The sequence below is a fragment of the Rhopalosiphum maidis genome, chromosome 4 (assembly GCF_003676215.2).
Source record: "Rhopalosiphum maidis isolate BTI-1 chromosome 4, ASM367621v3, whole genome shotgun sequence".
Lineage (NCBI taxonomy): Eukaryota > Metazoa > Arthropoda > Insecta > Hemiptera > Aphididae > Rhopalosiphum > Rhopalosiphum maidis.
The window spans coordinates 51619833-51637824 of NC_040880.1; the positions used below are offsets into that span (position 1 = coordinate 51619833).

Consider the following 17992-nt stretch of genomic DNA (forward strand, 5'->3'; position numbering starts at 1 on the left):
ACAGTCATTGCTTTAGAAAGAGCTTTAAACAATATAGGTAGAGTTGATGTTGTGGAAAAGTGTAATTTTGCGGAGATCGGGCACTATCCTTCGCAAAATGGCGTTTACGTAGAATCAGAGAAACATCAAAGTATTAATAATTATATAACGATTGTAAAATACATCCATATAATTACATGTATATAAATGTGTTACTTAGGCTCTCAATCTCCGAACAACAAATATGCTGCCGAAGAGAAGGCTGTGATTGAAGATGAAATCGTCAAAACCGTGACTGAGAGACGAATGGAAATCGAACAACGGTTGAACGGTGAACCAGTGACCATCGAGAAGAAATATGAACCATACACCAGGGGAGACGACGTGGTCCAAATGACATCCAAACCCACGGAGATGCCCGCTGTTGAACCAATCGAACCCACCGAGGTGTCATTCGAACACAAACGTATGTCATTCGAGAGAGGCGTGTCGATCGAACAGGTACTCCAAGAAGACATCCCGGTTAAAGACAAATTAGTCGTGTTGGAAGAGAAAAAGATGATGTCGATCGATGAAAAACCTATCGATGTAGACATGGATGTAGACGCAACAAGTTTGACGTTTCATGAAAAGCGATTGTCGTTCGAGCAAGGCATACCTGTCAAGGAAATCATTCAAAAAAAGGTGGAGGACACCACCACTGTTTCTGGACACGGAAAAGAATCGACAACGGTAATTGAAACCGAAAAGTCAGTCGTAAAGAGCGATACAACGTTGGCAGAAGGTAATATGATAAAAACTACATGCTGCAGAACAAGCTAATAATTTTAGACGTAAACCGTTAAATTATATACAGATATGATATCTAGTTGCTTATTTTTAATATAAAATAATAAGCGAGAAAAAATATGTAAATATGGCAAATAATTAAGGCGAACATTAAACATGTTTTTAAATCCAAATAGTGTAGGAAATAGTTTAGTAGAAATAATTTCACCGTATAAATTAGAATAATAATAATAAAATCATTTTTATGATATGGCTGTAATTTTCCTTATCACGTATGGTTTAAAAATAACGTATTTGTCAAATTAAAAAAAAAACCAAAGAATTCGCTTTGCTGTATAGTAGGGTCGAGTGGACGTCGTCCTTAAATCAACAGTCTATCGGTCAATATTATTTAGCATATTTTATTATATTATACTATTTATATTGCTATTAGTGATTTATTTAATATAATAATACAGTAAATTAACTAATTTTTGATAAAAACGTCACATTATTACATTTCTTATATGATTAATTATTTTAATACAATATCATGTTATAATTAATAACTTTAAGTCAATATCGACTTACCCCATAGAATAATATAAATAGGTTCGTGGTATAAGTTGGCTATAACTTAAAGTAATTTTAAATATTTTTTAATATCACTGTCATATTTATTTTTATGTATAGTGAAATATAATAAATATTATAAAAAAAAATATGTATATTAATTTACGTTTGAAAATTTTAAGTTTCTATAAGAAATTTTTATAAAATACTTTTTTAATTTTTAATACTCAATTATTAAAATTGAATAATTCATACATTTTTAATTTTCCAATTTTCGTAATTTTGAATGAGCTTTATGAAAATTTAAAAATAAAACAAATTTAACTAGGATGATCCAAAAATAATCGTGCTATTTATTTTTAATAATTTTAAACTAATATAAGAATAATTAATGTAAGATTTTTAAGCTTTTTATCAAAAAAAAAAATACCGATACTAAATTTGACAATACAAATTAAACATATAAATATAATGTAATAATTACATATTTATAATCGTGATTAAATTTTTTTTTAAAGGGTGGGCAAGTGGATATCGCACTGCGTATAGTAGAGATGGAGAGTAGGTCACTATAATGGATGTGTTAAATTTGAATACAATGATAGGTATCATTGTATACGAAAAACGATTCTGAACGGAGATGATTTTTTAGTCTAAAATAATTAGTAGAATACATTTTATTATTATTTATATTTAAATTGTAATATATTGTTATTTTACTCGATTTCCTAAAAAAATAAATTTCATACGCTCATTAATTTTTTTCTATGTTGACGCTGGAGTTTTTTATAACGGTAATTTGAAGAAAAAGTTATGGAGAACCTTGTGTTGGGTTCTTTATCCTTAGATATAAATTACAAAAATCTTATGAATTTACAACTTTAAAATTTCTTGTAAATATTCGCAGTTTTGATATATTTTGTAAACATTTGAACTTTTATAATGCTTATAAACAAAAATTGTGACTTACAATTTTTGTTATTTTTTTACTAAAATAAGAACAACTTATAATAAACATTGAATTCAATTTTAAAGATGTTTTGGAAAGCCAAATTTTTTTTTTATCAACATTTCAAGAGAAAAAATTTAGAAAATTTAATCGTAAAAAGATAATGCTAATATAAACATTTTGTGAACATTTCAAGTATTTACAATAATTCGTTTTTGAGTTACAGCAAAATCAAAAAAATCGATTTTGTCGAAAAGTGGTTATGCGTAGAAATCCTCGTTTTTCCGTTACGTTTTCAGGGGGTTTCCTGACGCTTTTGAAAACTACTGGACATTTTTTAGTTTTGACCAAGGTTAAGTTAAGTACCAACTAGATTCAATTTCTTTTTTAAAGAGGGGCTAAAGTCAAAAATCAAAGCATTATTTCTACTCAAAAACGTGTTGACAGAAAAAAAAATTTGAAATTAAAAAAAAAAAAAAACATTATTGTAAAATCAATACATTCATCACTTCGTTCAGAATCTAAAAACATTTTATGATAGATACACATATTAATTGAAAAAAAATTAAAAAGTCGAAAATTTCAAGTACCTATAAATATAATATAAAAAAAACCAAAATATTTTAAAATCGTGACATTTCTATCTATGAGATATTAATAAAAATCCTAAGCCAACTAGACAAAATTGGTCCCATATGCATGGGAAAGTAGTATTTTCTTACAGTTATTCGTCAATTTTAATTATATATGTATAGCAAATATAAAAATTACAATTTTGAGTAAATATAGAAAAAATAAATATTCAATGTACCTTCATATTTTTTTGTAAATTTTTTGATTTTGATTTAATACACCAATCAGCTTATAAAATAATAAAACTTGTACTGAAAAATAAAAATATTTATAAATATATAATGTTATAATTTTTATAGTACATATTTTTTTAAATTTAATTATTAACAATAATTTAATAATAAATTATGTATTTATAATTTATGTAAAAAAGTCATAGTAATAATAAATTTAAAAAAAATCTAACATATTACATGTTTTATAAGCTAATTACTATAATTGTCTATAATATTTCTATAAATCCCTATAATAATGTTTTTAGACGCAAAACTTTCCGATACAAAAGCAGTACCAAAACCTAGTATTGAATTGACTAAAGACACAGATGAGCAAATAAGACGCGATTCAATATTGTTTGAAGAAGTTTCCCAAGGTTTGGTTAAACTAGATTCAAATGAATCAAAAGTAGAAGACAAATGTAAGTTGTAAAATGAATTATTAGTATCTATCATTAATAATATTATAATATTTAACAATAATTACACAGCCAATATTAATAATTATTTTTCAGCTGAATTATTATCACCTCAATCATCTAAAACTCCTCCACCTAGTCCTGCAGAGTTCAAAGAAATAGAGCAACAAAATGAATCTAAACAACGCCAGACAGAATCTATATCTGCAGAAAAAGAACCGCAAACAGGTTAGTGAAAATTGTTTTGTATTGGACCGTTTTACTGTATTGAAAGTGTACAAAAACGCAAGCCGTAAACGTTTTGGTTTTTTTTTGCCATGGTTACATTATTTTTATATTAGTATTAACAGTGTAAATATACACAAAAATAGGTCGACACGAGTTTAAGGTATCGTTTAAGGTTTCTTCTTAAAACAATGGCTTCATTCTTCGCTAACGAAATAATCACATTACACAGGAACAAATGTTTTAAATAGGGTGGGGAAGCACCAGTCGACCTGTAACGGAGATAGCTACAAATATTACATTTACTTTTTCGAAACAGACTTGAAGCTTAGTTTTGTGTGCCCACAATACAAAAACAATTTAAGTTTGAAATTCATTAATAAAAAGTTGTCAGAAGGCCGTAAGTACCAATTTATATATTGTATTTGTAATTAATTTCAAAACATAAAAATGAGATCAAAGCTATACCACATTATTAAATCACAAATCACAAGATAATAAAAAATGAATAAATAGGTATTCGATTTTATTTATTTTTCGTTAAGTTTTTTACGAATTATAATATATTTTCTATTTCACTTCAAACTGATAACAAGTATAGCTACATAACTAAATTCGTTGAAAGAAAAATTAATTTTTATCTTCCAAAAAACAAAAACTGTACATCGGCTTGCGTTTGTTAGATACACATTTTAATATAGATTGAAGTTTAAACAGTTTCAATTAAAATAATTAATATAGCCTATGTTTTTGTGTATGAGTGACTTGAATATGTGATAAATAATCCTATTTATTATTGCTGCGAACAACGAAACGAGTAAAAACAAATTCTATTAAGTTGTGACACGTGTAATAAGTTAAAGTTATTACTAATAAATGTTTGAATTGTTTTGGATTCATAACAAATCCAGTCAAATAAATTCATTGATCACTCTTTTCTTGTTTAAATTAATTTGTGTTAATATCGTCAGTAGGGTACGATGATAGTTGTTTGCAGCACAATATTTTCCTTTGATCCATTTAATCATCATTCAAATGGGTTTATTTATATCGATCTCATAATAAAATAATAGAATAAATATTTTTATTTTTATGTTTGAATTTATTATTTAAATAATATTTTTTATGGCTTTCGCGGTGATAAGGGTCGTTGGCTTTAATTTTTTTTAAGATACTGAATTTAAGCTTTGTACTAACACTTAAATGACCCACATTGGATTTTATTTTTAAATAAGTCTCCAAATTGTACTAAACCTAACATTAGAGCCCTTCTATAAACCGCTTTTATATTATATATTTTTGTATAACTTTTCTGTTTTAAATATATTTAAACTTTTTTAAGGTGCTTTGATTTTTGTTCTATTGTTTTTAATCGTAAATAATAATAAGCCAATTTCATAAACAACACGCACAAAAAGTTTAACTCTTTAACTGCAGGCTATTCATTGATTAAATAAGCGGCACGTGGTTTAATGGGATAAAATATTTTTACAACATATTTTATAATTTATATCCTTTTTAAATAGATGGACTTAAAATCATGAATAAAGAAATAGTCGTTGATAAAATTAGTTATTTTAGAAAAACTGATTAAAATTAACAATTTATTTTATGTTCATATTTTATTTCATTTGTACAAGAGTAAATATTTAATACATTTAAATGCATGATTATAACCCTATACCTACCATACTATTGTGTAGAATATTAAAACATATCACGGTAAAACAAACATTAAAATAACAGTAGTTAAAATCGATGTTAAAATTTTTTTTCTCCTAATTATTAATTAAAGTGTATAAAAATACGTTATACTCATTTTAGCAATGAATCTATGAATCATTAATATCGGATATAGTCTTGCAATTCAAATATTATTATTTTAAAATAGATACTTAATTCATACAATATTTAACTAAAATTATTTTATTATAATTTAAAATATTAATATTTATTATTTTATAATTTATTTAAATCACTTGAATCATATAAATTTATAAAAGTAATAATATAAGCAAATATTAAATAATATATATTATTTTAACTAAGAAAATAACTTATAATACATAAAACAAATATAAACTCTAGAACTTTTTTAAATTTACCTATGATTTAGTTACAAATGTTAATAATATAAATAAAATAAAACAAAAAAAAATCTAAATTCTAAAACAATTTTATTCAAACTTTAATTTAAAGTGTCAATTATAAATCATAAATCATTGAAAATAAGGTTAATTTCTTAAAAATATAAATTTGGATAATAAAGTTAATTATTTTATTAAAAAAATGTTTGATTTGTTCTAAAAGAAAATAATAAAAAAATGTTCATTTCTTATAAAATACTATTGAAAAACTACTTTAAAATATATAAAACTTACTTTTAGTAAAAAAATAGGTAACTAAGATGTTTAACTTTAAAATATCCAATTTAATATCGTGTTTTGTTTTTCATACATACGATAGGTATCATTAAAATAAAATACTCCCGTTATTTATACAAAATAAGCATTTTAAACTGAAAAAAAAATAAATTCAATTAAATAATTTCTTTAAGAATAAGCGTTAATATGTACAGTAACCCATATACCCTTAGGTATAAGCACCTACACATATGCACAAACAATAAAAATTTAAAAAATATTGAAAATAAGATGATTAAGGTTTTATTTATTTAAAAATTGGAGAATATAAAAACGTAACTATTCATTCAATTGTAAGTAAAGCAGTTTTAAAAAAGTTAAGAATAACATTTGCTATGACAAATTATTTATCTAATACCTATATTCATCGAAATCAAAGCACCACCGGCACACAAGATTACAACAGAAAAGTGAACAAACAAACCACAGTATATTAATTGCACATTCAAAATCGCTGATGCTACATTGTTAAGTAGAACCTTGCTTGGGAATGAAGAGCTATAATACTATATTGTCTCGCTTTTTCGCGGTTTTCTATTTAATTACACAAAAATACACACAAACATCCACACAAACATAAAACTTATATATTTATCATTTCACGTCAAATCCTTTGGAACAATTTGTTATGGACCGACTGACAGTTTAAATGTTAGATAGTTAAAAAAAAAAAAAAAAAAAAAAAAAAATTAGTCATATGTTGATTTTGGTCGTAGCATTGTGGTCACAGGACAATGATGACTTGTTGGACACTCATGGTTTCGGTGAACATCTCAACGGCATTGAAACGCCAAATTTATCGAAGCCAAAAATTCATAAATCGTTGGCGGACATTGATGAGGAATTTGAGGAACGATCGGTTGTATTGCATCCTTTTTTTGATCAACCAAAAAAAGATATTCACGAACAAGTACAATTTGTAAAACATCATGATGATTCACCTGCATTTGAAAGCCCATTAACAGATAAAAGTGTATCTCATCACGATACAGGAATAAGTCTAACTAGAGAATATTCTGATACTTTAACTAGTTCAGGAATAAAAACAAAACCTAAACATACAGATACAGCTTTTGATGAAGAAGCAGAACTCACTGATAATGGATTAAGTCCAATTCAACCTGATGAAGTCGGACTTACAGCTAATGAAATAATAGAAATAAAAAAGAAAATTGGAATGTATGATGCTGGAAATAGCCCAATAATATTTATGGAGTCAATAGCATTATCTCCTTTCGAAACGGTGACAAGTGATGTATCTACTATTACTGATGATGTGAAAAAAATTGATGTAGCAAACAGTCCAATAGAATCAAATAAAATTCAAAGAAACATAGACACAACAGTAGACGTAAAAAAAATGATAATGAAATTAGAAAAATCTGGTGCAGGAGTGGAAGACGCGACGTTCCAACAATCACCAAAAAGAAAACCACCAGTGAAAACACTTTTATCGGGATCAGTACTTCCAGAGGAACATCAAACTTTATACATCGACATTGAAAAAAAGCATAAGAAAAATGATACAAATACAATGAATATACAATCAAAACTAGATGAAGTAATTAAAACTGAAAAATGCGTGTTGGAACATTTAGAAAAAGTTGTAAATCCATCCGAAAATAATTCAGAGCTAGAAAGAAAATTATTGCAAATTGTTAACATAGAAACAAGTATGTTGCATAAGTTCGAAAAAATAATAGATAAAACCGATGAAAGTGTTAATAATTCATGTTTAAAAAACTTAGAAAAAAATATTATACCAATTGAGAAAACTGATGAGAAGCTTAAAAAAGTAGATACTATGTTGGATGCATTACAACAATCACCCAAAAATGTAGTGAAGATAAAATTGAAAAAAAATATATAGATACGGGATATAAAAAAGAAGAAAGTATCATGGAACCAATTAAAGTTACAGGTATTTCTAAAGAATTAAAACAATTAATTGATGATGACGAAGAAGAACAAGAAAGAATGTATAGAGTACTAATGAATGAAAATAATACAGATAAAAATATATATAGCAATAAAACACCTGTAATTGAAGAAATAATAACTCCTAAACGTGTAAAATCAACTACCAAAAAAGATAATACCATAGATGATTCACAAAATATTGAATTTAATAAGATTAACACAAATTCTAAAGATTCGATATTATCAACAAAGGAAAAAATAAACTTTAATAAAAATCTAAATTTAAAAGAGAATGAACAATTAAATACAGAAACATATAAAACTGAAATAAATGAAAGATTAACAAAAGATACAAAAGACCAAAAAATAAAATATTTTATGAAGAAGATGATGAAGAAGAATCAGATATTTTTGAAAATTTACTCGAGAACATTTAAAGAAGTCTATAGATCTATCACATATGGACATTGAAAAGGATGATAAAGATAGAAAACATGATACAAAAGATAAAGATTTTGATATTGTAGATGAAGAAAATGAAATAAATAACACTAAAAAAGATAAATCAATATTATTTATTCCTAAAACAATAGAAAAAGGTTTAAAAGATATAACGATGACACTAACAAGTATTGTAAAAAAAATGGATGTAAATGATATGTCAGGAAAGAAAAATGAGAGTGAAGGAGGAGATAAAGAAACTAAAGTAATAATTGAAAGTACAAAGCAAGAGGGTGGAGAAATAGAGTCAAATAAACATAAAAATACTAAAAAAACTAATACTAAAAAAGATCTAAAATCTAATATAACCCCACAAACTCCAATTTTAAAAAGAGATATCTTAGCAATAGGCAAAATAAAAGTGATAATTTAAAAAATGACAGTATAGAATCTTGTAAATATAATATAGAAAAAGACATTAAAAAAGAACTAGTTGATAAGGAAACCGACAATAATGAACAATTAAAGATAAATAAAGATATAATTGAAAATAATCAACTTGTAACTTCGGCTAATAACACGGTAAAAGAAATAAACAAAAACATACTAAAAACAGACGACTCTAACATAAATAAAAACTATAAAACAAAAAATAATGAAACAGACATAGATATTGACAAAACTCTAACTGATAAAAATAAAGAATTAAAAACTGATAAAAAAAAAATTATAAAAAAATTACCATTAAATTCAAAAGAAAAACAAATTCTAAATCAAAATGAAGTAGAACAAAACTATGATTTAAATATCAATAATTCGAAAACACAAATATTTGAGCAAAAACATAGTGAAAATTTAAATGACAAATTAGACATTGGTACAAATATAAAAATTGAAAATAAAACAAAAAGTACATCTTCATGTTCCTATGAAAAGTACGAAACAACTGAAACAAATGCAAAAACATTCATACACAAAACAGAAATTGAACATACGGAAACAAAAACAACAAATAATAATCACAAAACCCACCACAAGGAAAAATTAATAAAGGTTCAACCTACGGATTTCGAAAACATCAAAATAAATGAGGGAGGTGGGATAATTACACAGGAAAATGAAAAACTTAAAATACCAGAAGAAAAATCTATACTACAACAAAATGAAAGAGAAGACGAACAATCAAAAACAGAAAGCAACAAATCAAAACTATACATGGAAGGTATTGAAAGCGACAAAATACATTTTGATGAGTTTTATAAATGGGTAGATAAATTGGTAGAAGAAAAAAATGAAAATGTAACGAATAAAGAAAACGAAGGCATAAAAAAAGAATATTTAAAACACTTAGAACAGCATCCATTGACAAGGAACATATAGAAGACGAATCAAATACAGTTAAAGAATTTATATCAAAACAAATCATTACAAATACTCAAATGAAGAGCAAAAAGATATACTAACACAACTAACCAAAAACAAAACAAACAATAACAGAAACTGCTACCATATTGAAAACAAAAAGTAAAGTGATCACCGAAAACAAAAAAGCAGGCAATTTAAAAAAAATGTTGAAACAATTAAAGACGGATCAAAAACGGAACAAAATAAAACAGATAGCGAAAGCCAAAACCTAGGTAATACAACAATGAAAAACAATGTGGTTCATAGAAATGAATATATATAAATGTAAAAGATGATCCTATGAAAGTAAACAATTGAACCAATGATACTACCAAAATACTAATAATTCGAAATAGTTCAACAGATAAACATAGAGTCAAAACCAGAATCATACACAAGTGAGAAGACATGAAAGGAATTATTTAACTGACGATAATCATACAAAAAAAACTATTAGATAACAAAGAATTGACTAAATCTACCCAAAAGAAACAATTAAATTAACACCCGTTGAAAAGGACATCGGTGTGAAAGTCTAAAACTGATTTAGTTCTAGATAAACTAAGAATCGAAAAATCTGATACTATAAAGACAATATAAAAACAGAATCACAAAAAAAAATAAATATTGAATCTAAAACTACCGAAATTATCAAACATGAAATAATAACTGATAAACCAAAAACTGATAAAATAGAATTGACTAAAACTGACTCAAAGAAACATTAAATTAACACCCATTGAAAAGGAAATCCCTGAAAGTCTAAAAACTGATTCAATACTAGATAAACTTACAATCGAAAAATCTGATACTGTTAAAGACGATACAAAAACAGAATCACAAAAAAAAATAAATATTGAATCTAAAACTACCGAAATTATCAAACATGAAATAATAACTGATAAACCAAAAACTGATAAAAATAGAATTGACTAAATCTGACTCAAAAGATTCGATTAATCAATAGCTAGTGCAAAAGACGTGAAGGTATTATTAACTGACGATAAAGATCAAAAAGAACCTACAACTGATAAATAAAATTGACTAAATCTGACTCGAAAGATCAATTACATCGTTATAGTAGTGAACTTGACCTGAAAGGAATATTAACTGACGATAAAGATCAAACAATACCAAAAACTGATAAAATAGAATTAACTAAATCTGACTCTTTAGTTCGAACAAATCAATAACTAGAGAAAAGACGTGAAGGTATTATTAACTGATGATAAAGATCAAAGAGAACCTAAAACTGATAATATAGAATTGACTAAATCTGACTCGAAAGAAATTATTAAATTAACACCCGTTGAAAAAGACATACCTGAAAAGTCTAAAAACTGATTCAGTCTAGATAAACATCAATCGAAAAATCTGATACTATTATAGACGATATGAAAACAGTATCCAAAACATAATAAATATTGAATCTAAAACTACTGAAATTATCAAACTGAACTAATAACTGATAAAATAGAAGTGACTAAATCTGACTCGAAAGATTCGATTAAATCAATAGCTAGTGAAAAGACGTGAAGGTATTATTAACTGACGATAAGATCGAAAATATCCTACACGGATAAAGTAGAATTGGACTAAATCTGACTCAAAAGAAACAATTAAATTAACACCCGTTGAAAAGGACATCCCTGAAAGTCTAAAACTGATTCAGTTCTAGATAAAATACATCGAAAAATCTGATACTGTAAAGACGATATTAAAACAGAATCACAAAAAATAATAAATATTGAATCTAAAACTACCGAAATTATCAACATGAAACTAATAACTGATTTACCAAAACAGATAAAATAGAATTGACTAAATCTGACTCTTTAGATTCGAACAAATCAATAACTAGAGAAAAAGACGTGAAGGTATTATTAACTGATGATAAAGCTCAAAGAGAACCTACAAACTGATAAAATAGAATTGACTAAATCTGACTCGAAAGATTCGATTAAATCTATAGCTAGTGAAAAAGACGTGAAGGTATTATTAACTGACGATAAAGATCAAAAAGAAACATACAACTAATAAAATAGAATTGACTAAATCTGACTCAAAAAAACAATTAAATTAACACCCGTTGAAAAGGACATCTCTGAAAGTCTAAAAACTGATTCAGTTCTAGATAAAATTACAATCGAAAAATCTGATACTGTTATAAGACGATATTAAAACAGATCACAAAAAATAATAAATATTGAATCTAAAACTACCGAAATTATCAAACATGAAATAATACTGATGTTCCAATAACAGATAAAATAGAATTGACTAAATCTGACTCAAAAGATTCCATTAAATCAATAGCTAGTGAACTGACCTGAAAGGATTATTAACTGATGATAAAGATCACAAAATACCCAAACTGATAAAATAGAATTGACTAAATCTGACTCGAAAGATTCGATTAAATCTATAGCTAGTGAAAAAGACGTGAAGGTATTATTAACTGACGATAAAACATCAAAAAGAAACTATAACTGATAAAGTAAAATTGACTAAATCCGACTCAAAAGAAACAATTAAATTAACACCCGTTGAAATGGACATCCCTGAAAGTTTAAAAACTGATTCAGTTTTAGATAAAATTACAATCGAAAAATCTGATACTATTATAGACGATATGAAAACAGTATCCCAAAACATAATAAATATTGAATCTAAAACTACTGAAATTATCAAACATGAACTAATAACTGATAAAATAGAATTGACTAAATCTGACTCGAAAGATTCGATTAAATCAATAGCTAGTGAAAAAGACGTGAAGGTATTATTAACTGACGATAGAGATCAAAAAGAAACTATAACTGATAAAATAAAATTGAGTAAATCTGGCTCGAAAGATTCAATTACATCGTATAGTAGTGAACTTGACCTGAAAGGATTATTAACTGACGATAAAGATCACACAATACCAAAAACTGAAAAATAGAATTGACTAAATCTGACTCGAAAGATTCGATTAAATCAATAGCTAGTGAAAAGACGTGAAGGTAATATTAACTGACGATAAAGATCAAAAAGATCCTACAACTGATAAAATAAAATTGAGTAAATCTGTCTCGAAAGATTCAATTACATTGTATAGTAGTGAACTTGACCTGAAAAGATTATTAACTGACGATAAAGATCACACAATACCAAAAACTGATAAAATAGAATTGACTAAATCTGACTCAAAAGATTCGATTAAATCAATAGCTAGTGAAAAAGACGGGAAGGTATTATTAACTGACGATAGAGATCAAAAAGAAACTATAACTGATAAAATAAAATTGAGTAAATCTGACTCGAAAGATTCAATTACATCGTATAGTAGTGAACTTGACCTGAAAGGATTATTAACTGACGATAAAGATCACACAATACCAAAAACTGATAAAAGGAATTGACTAAATCTGACTCGAAAGATTCGATTAAATCAATAGCTAGTGAAAAAGACGTGAAGGTATTATTAACTGACGATAAAGATCGAAAAATATCCTACAACTGATAAAGTAGAATTGACTAAATCTGACTCAAATGAAACAATTAAATTAACACCCGTTGAAAAGGACATCCCTGAAAGTCTAAAAACTGATTCAGTTCTAGATAAAATTACAATCGAAAAATCTGATACTGTTAAAGACGATATTAAAACAAATCACAAAAAATAATAAATATTGAATCTAAAACTACCGAAATTATCAAACATGAAATAATAACTGATGTTCCAATAACAGATAAAATAGAATTGACTAAATCTGACTCAAAAGATTCCATTAAATCAATAGCTAGTGAACTTGACCTGAAAGGATTGTTAACTGATGATAAAGATCACAAAATACCCAAAACTGATAAATAGAATTGACTAAATCTGACTCGAAAGATTCGATTAAATCAATAGCTAGTGAAAAAGACGGGAAGGTATTATTAACTGACGATAAAGATCAAAAAGAAACTATAACTGATAAAGTAAAATTGACTAAATCCTCTCAAAAGAAACAATTAAATTAACACCCGTTGAAATGGACATCCCTGAAAGTCTAAAAACTGATTCAGTTCTAGATAAATTACAATCAAAAAATCTGATACTATTATAGACGATATTAAAACAGAATCACAAAAATAATAAATATTGAATCCAAAACTACCGAAATTATCAACATGAAATAATAACTGATTTACCAAAAACAGATAAAATAGAATTGACTAAATCTGACTCAAAGATTTTATTAAATCAATAGCTAGTGAACTTGACCTGATAGGATTATTAACTGATGATAAAGATCACAAAATACCCAAAACTGATAAAATAGAATTGACTAAATCTGACTCGAAAGATTCGATTAAAACTATAGCTAGTGAAAAAGACGTGAAGGTATTATTAACTGACGATAAACATCAAAAAGAAACTATAACTGATAAAGTAAAATTGACTAAATCCGACTCAAAAGAAACAATTAAATTAACACCCGTTGAAATGGACATCCCTGAAAGTTAAAAACTGATTCAGTTTTAGATAAAATTACAATCGAAAATCTGATACTATTATAGACGATATGAAAACAGTATCCCAAAACATAATAAATATTGAATCTAAAACTACTGAAATTATCAAACATGAACTAATAACTGATAAAATAGAATTGACTAAATCTGACTCGAAAGATTCGATTAAATCAATAGCTAGTGAAAAAGACGTGAAGGTATTATTAACTGACGATAGAGATCAAAAAGAAACTATAACTGATAAAATAAATTGAGTAAATCTGGCTCGAAAGATTCAATTACATCGTATAGTAGTGAACTTGACCTGAAAGGATTATTAACTGACGATAAAGATCACACAATACCAAAAACTGATAAAATAGAATTGACTAAATCTGACTCGAAAGATTCGATTAAATCAATAGCTAGTGAAAAAGACGTGAAGGTAATATTAACTGACGATAAAGATCAAAAAGATCCTACAACTGATAAAATAAAATAAAATTGAGTAAATCTGTCTCGAAAGATTCAATTACATTGTATAGTAGTGAACTTGACCTGAAAAGATTATTAACTGACGATAAAGATCACACAATACCAAAAACTGATAAAATAGAATTGACTAAATCTGACTCAAAAGATTCGATTAAATCAATAGCTAGTGAAAAAGACGGGAAGGTATTATTAACTGACGATAGAGATCAAAAAGAAACTATAACTGATAAAATAAAATTGAGTAAATCTGACTGACTCGAAAGATTCAATTACATCGTATAGTAGTGAACTTGACCTGAAAGGATTATTAACTGACGATAAAGATCACACAATACCAAAAACTGATAAAATAGAATTGACTAAATCTGACTCGAAAGATTCGATTAAATCAATAGCTAGTGAAAAAGACGTGAAGGTATTATTAACTGACGATAAAGATCGAAAATATCCTACAACTGATAAAGTAGAATTGACTAAATCTGACTCAAATGAAACAATTAAATTAACACCCGTTGAAAAGGACATCCCTGAAAGTCTAAAAACTGATTCAGTTCTAGATAAAATTACAATCGAAAAATCTGATACTGTTAAAGACGATATTAAAACAGAATCACAAAAAATAATAAATATTGAATCTAAAACTACCGAAATTATCAAACATGAAATAATAACTGATTTACAAAAACAGATAAAATAGAATTGACTAAATCTGACTCGAAAGATTCGATTAAATCAATAGCTAGTGAAAAGACGTGAAGGTATTATTAACTGACGATAAAGAACAAAAAGATCCTACAACTGATAAAATAAAATTGAGTAAATCTGACTCGAAAGATTCAATTACATCGTATAGTAGTGAACTTGACCTGAAGGATTATTAACTGACGATAAAGATCGAAAATATCCTACAACTGATAAAGTAGAATTGACTAAATCTGACTCAAAAGAAACAATTAAATTAACACCCGTTGAAAAGGACATCCCTGAAAGTCTAAAAACTGATTCAGTTCTAGATAAAATTACAATCGAAAAATCTGATACTGTTAAAGACGATATTAAAACAGAATCACAAAAAATAATAAATATTGAATCTAAAACTACCGAAATTATCAAACATGAAATAATAACTGATTTACCAAAACAGATAAAATAGAATTGATTAAATCTGACTCGAAAGATTCGATTAAATCAATAGCTAGTGAACTTGACCTGAAAGGATTATTAACTGACGATAAAGATCACAAAATACCCAAAACTGATAAAATAGAATTGACTAAATCTGACTCGAAAGATTCGATTAAATCAATAGCTAGTGAAAAAGACGTGAAGGTATTATTAACTGACGATAAAGATCGAAAATATCCTACAACTGATAAAGTAGAATTGACTAAATCTGACTCAAAAGAAACAATTAAATTAACCCCGTTGAACCCGTTGAAAAGGACATCCCTGAAAGTCTAAAAACTGATTCAGTTCTAGATAAATTACAATCAAAAAATCTGATACTATTATAGACGATATTAAAACAGAATCACAAAAAATAATAAATATTGAATCCAAAACTACCGAAATTATCAAACATGAAATAATAACTGATGTACCAAAAAACAGATAAAATAGAATTGACTAAATCTGACTCTTTAGATACGAACAAATCAATAACTAGAGAAAAAGACGTGAAGGTATTATTAACTGATGATAAAGATCAAAGAGAACCTACAACTGATAAAATAGAATTGACTAAATCTGACTCAAAAGATTTTATTAAATCAATAGCTAGTGAACTTGACCTGAAAGGATTATTAACTGACGATAAAGATCACAAAATACCCAAAACTGATAAAATAGAATTGACTAAATCTGACTCGAAAGATTCGATTAAATCTATAGCTAGTGAAAAGACGTGAAGGTATTATTAACTGACGATAAACATCAAAAGAAACTATAACTGATAAAATAAAATTGAGTAAATCTGACTCGAAAGATTCAATTACATCGTATAGTAGTGAACTTGACCTGAAGGATTATATTAACTGACGATAAAGATCACACAATACCAAAAACTGATAAAATAGAATTGACTAAATCTGACTCGAAAGATTCGATTAAATCAATAGCTAGTGAAAAAGACGTGAAGGTATTATTAACTGACGATAAAGATCGAAAATATCCTACAACTGATAAAGTAGAATTGACTAAATCTGACTCAAAAGAAACAATTAAATTAACACCCGTTGAAAAGGACATCCTGAAAGTCTAAAAACTGATTCAGTTCTAGATAAATTACAATCGAAAAATCTGATACTGTTAAAGACGATATTAAAACAGAATCACAAAAAATAAATATTGAATCTAAAACTACCGAAATTATCAAACATGAAATAATAACTGATTTACCAAAAACAGATAAAATAGAATTGATTAAATCTGACTCGAAAGATTCGATTAAATCAATAGCTAGTGAACTTGACCTGAAAGGATTATTAACTGATGATAAAGATCACAAATACCCAAAACTGATAAAATAGAATTGACTAAATCTGACTCGAAAGATTCGATTAATCTATAGCTAGTGAAAAAGACGTGAAGGTATATTAACTGACGATAAACATCAAAAAGAAACTATAACTGATAAAGTAAAATTGACTAAATCCGACTCAAAAGAAACAATTAAATTAACACCCGTTGAAATGGACATCCCTGAAAGTCTAAAAACTGATTCAGTTTTAGATAAATTACAATCGAAAATCTGATACTATTATAGACGATATGAAAACAGTATCCAAAACATAATAAATATTGAATCTAAAACTACTGAAATTATCAAACATGAACTAATAACTGATAAAATAGAATTGACTAAATCTGACTCGAAAGATTCGATTAAATCAATAGCTAGTGAAAAAGACGTGAAGGTAATATTAACTGACGATAAAGATCAAAAAGATCCTACAACTGATAAAATAAAATTGAGTAAATCTGACTCGAAAGATTCAAATACATTGTATAGTAGTGAACTTGACCTGAAGGATTATTAACTGACGATAAAGATCACACAATACCAAA

At 26.5% G+C, this 17992-nt stretch overlaps 1 protein-coding gene across 7 annotated transcripts in view; it reads left to right on the forward strand.

The window, feature by feature from the left end:
* Positions 1-17992, forward strand: part of LOC113558821 (ankyrin-2-like) — a 106523-nt gene that overhangs the window by 48311 nt on the left and 40220 nt on the right. For all 7 annotated transcript variants that reach the window (XM_026964375.1, XM_026964374.1, XM_026964381.1 and 4 more), the window contains 4 exons: positions 5-130; positions 200-763; positions 3384-3539; positions 3633-3764. In XM_026964375.1, coding sequence (XP_026820176.1) covers positions 5-130; positions 200-763; positions 3384-3539; positions 3633-3764 — 978 coding nt within the window. The remainder of the gene's footprint in view (positions 1-4; positions 131-199; positions 764-3383; positions 3540-3632; positions 3765-17992) is intronic.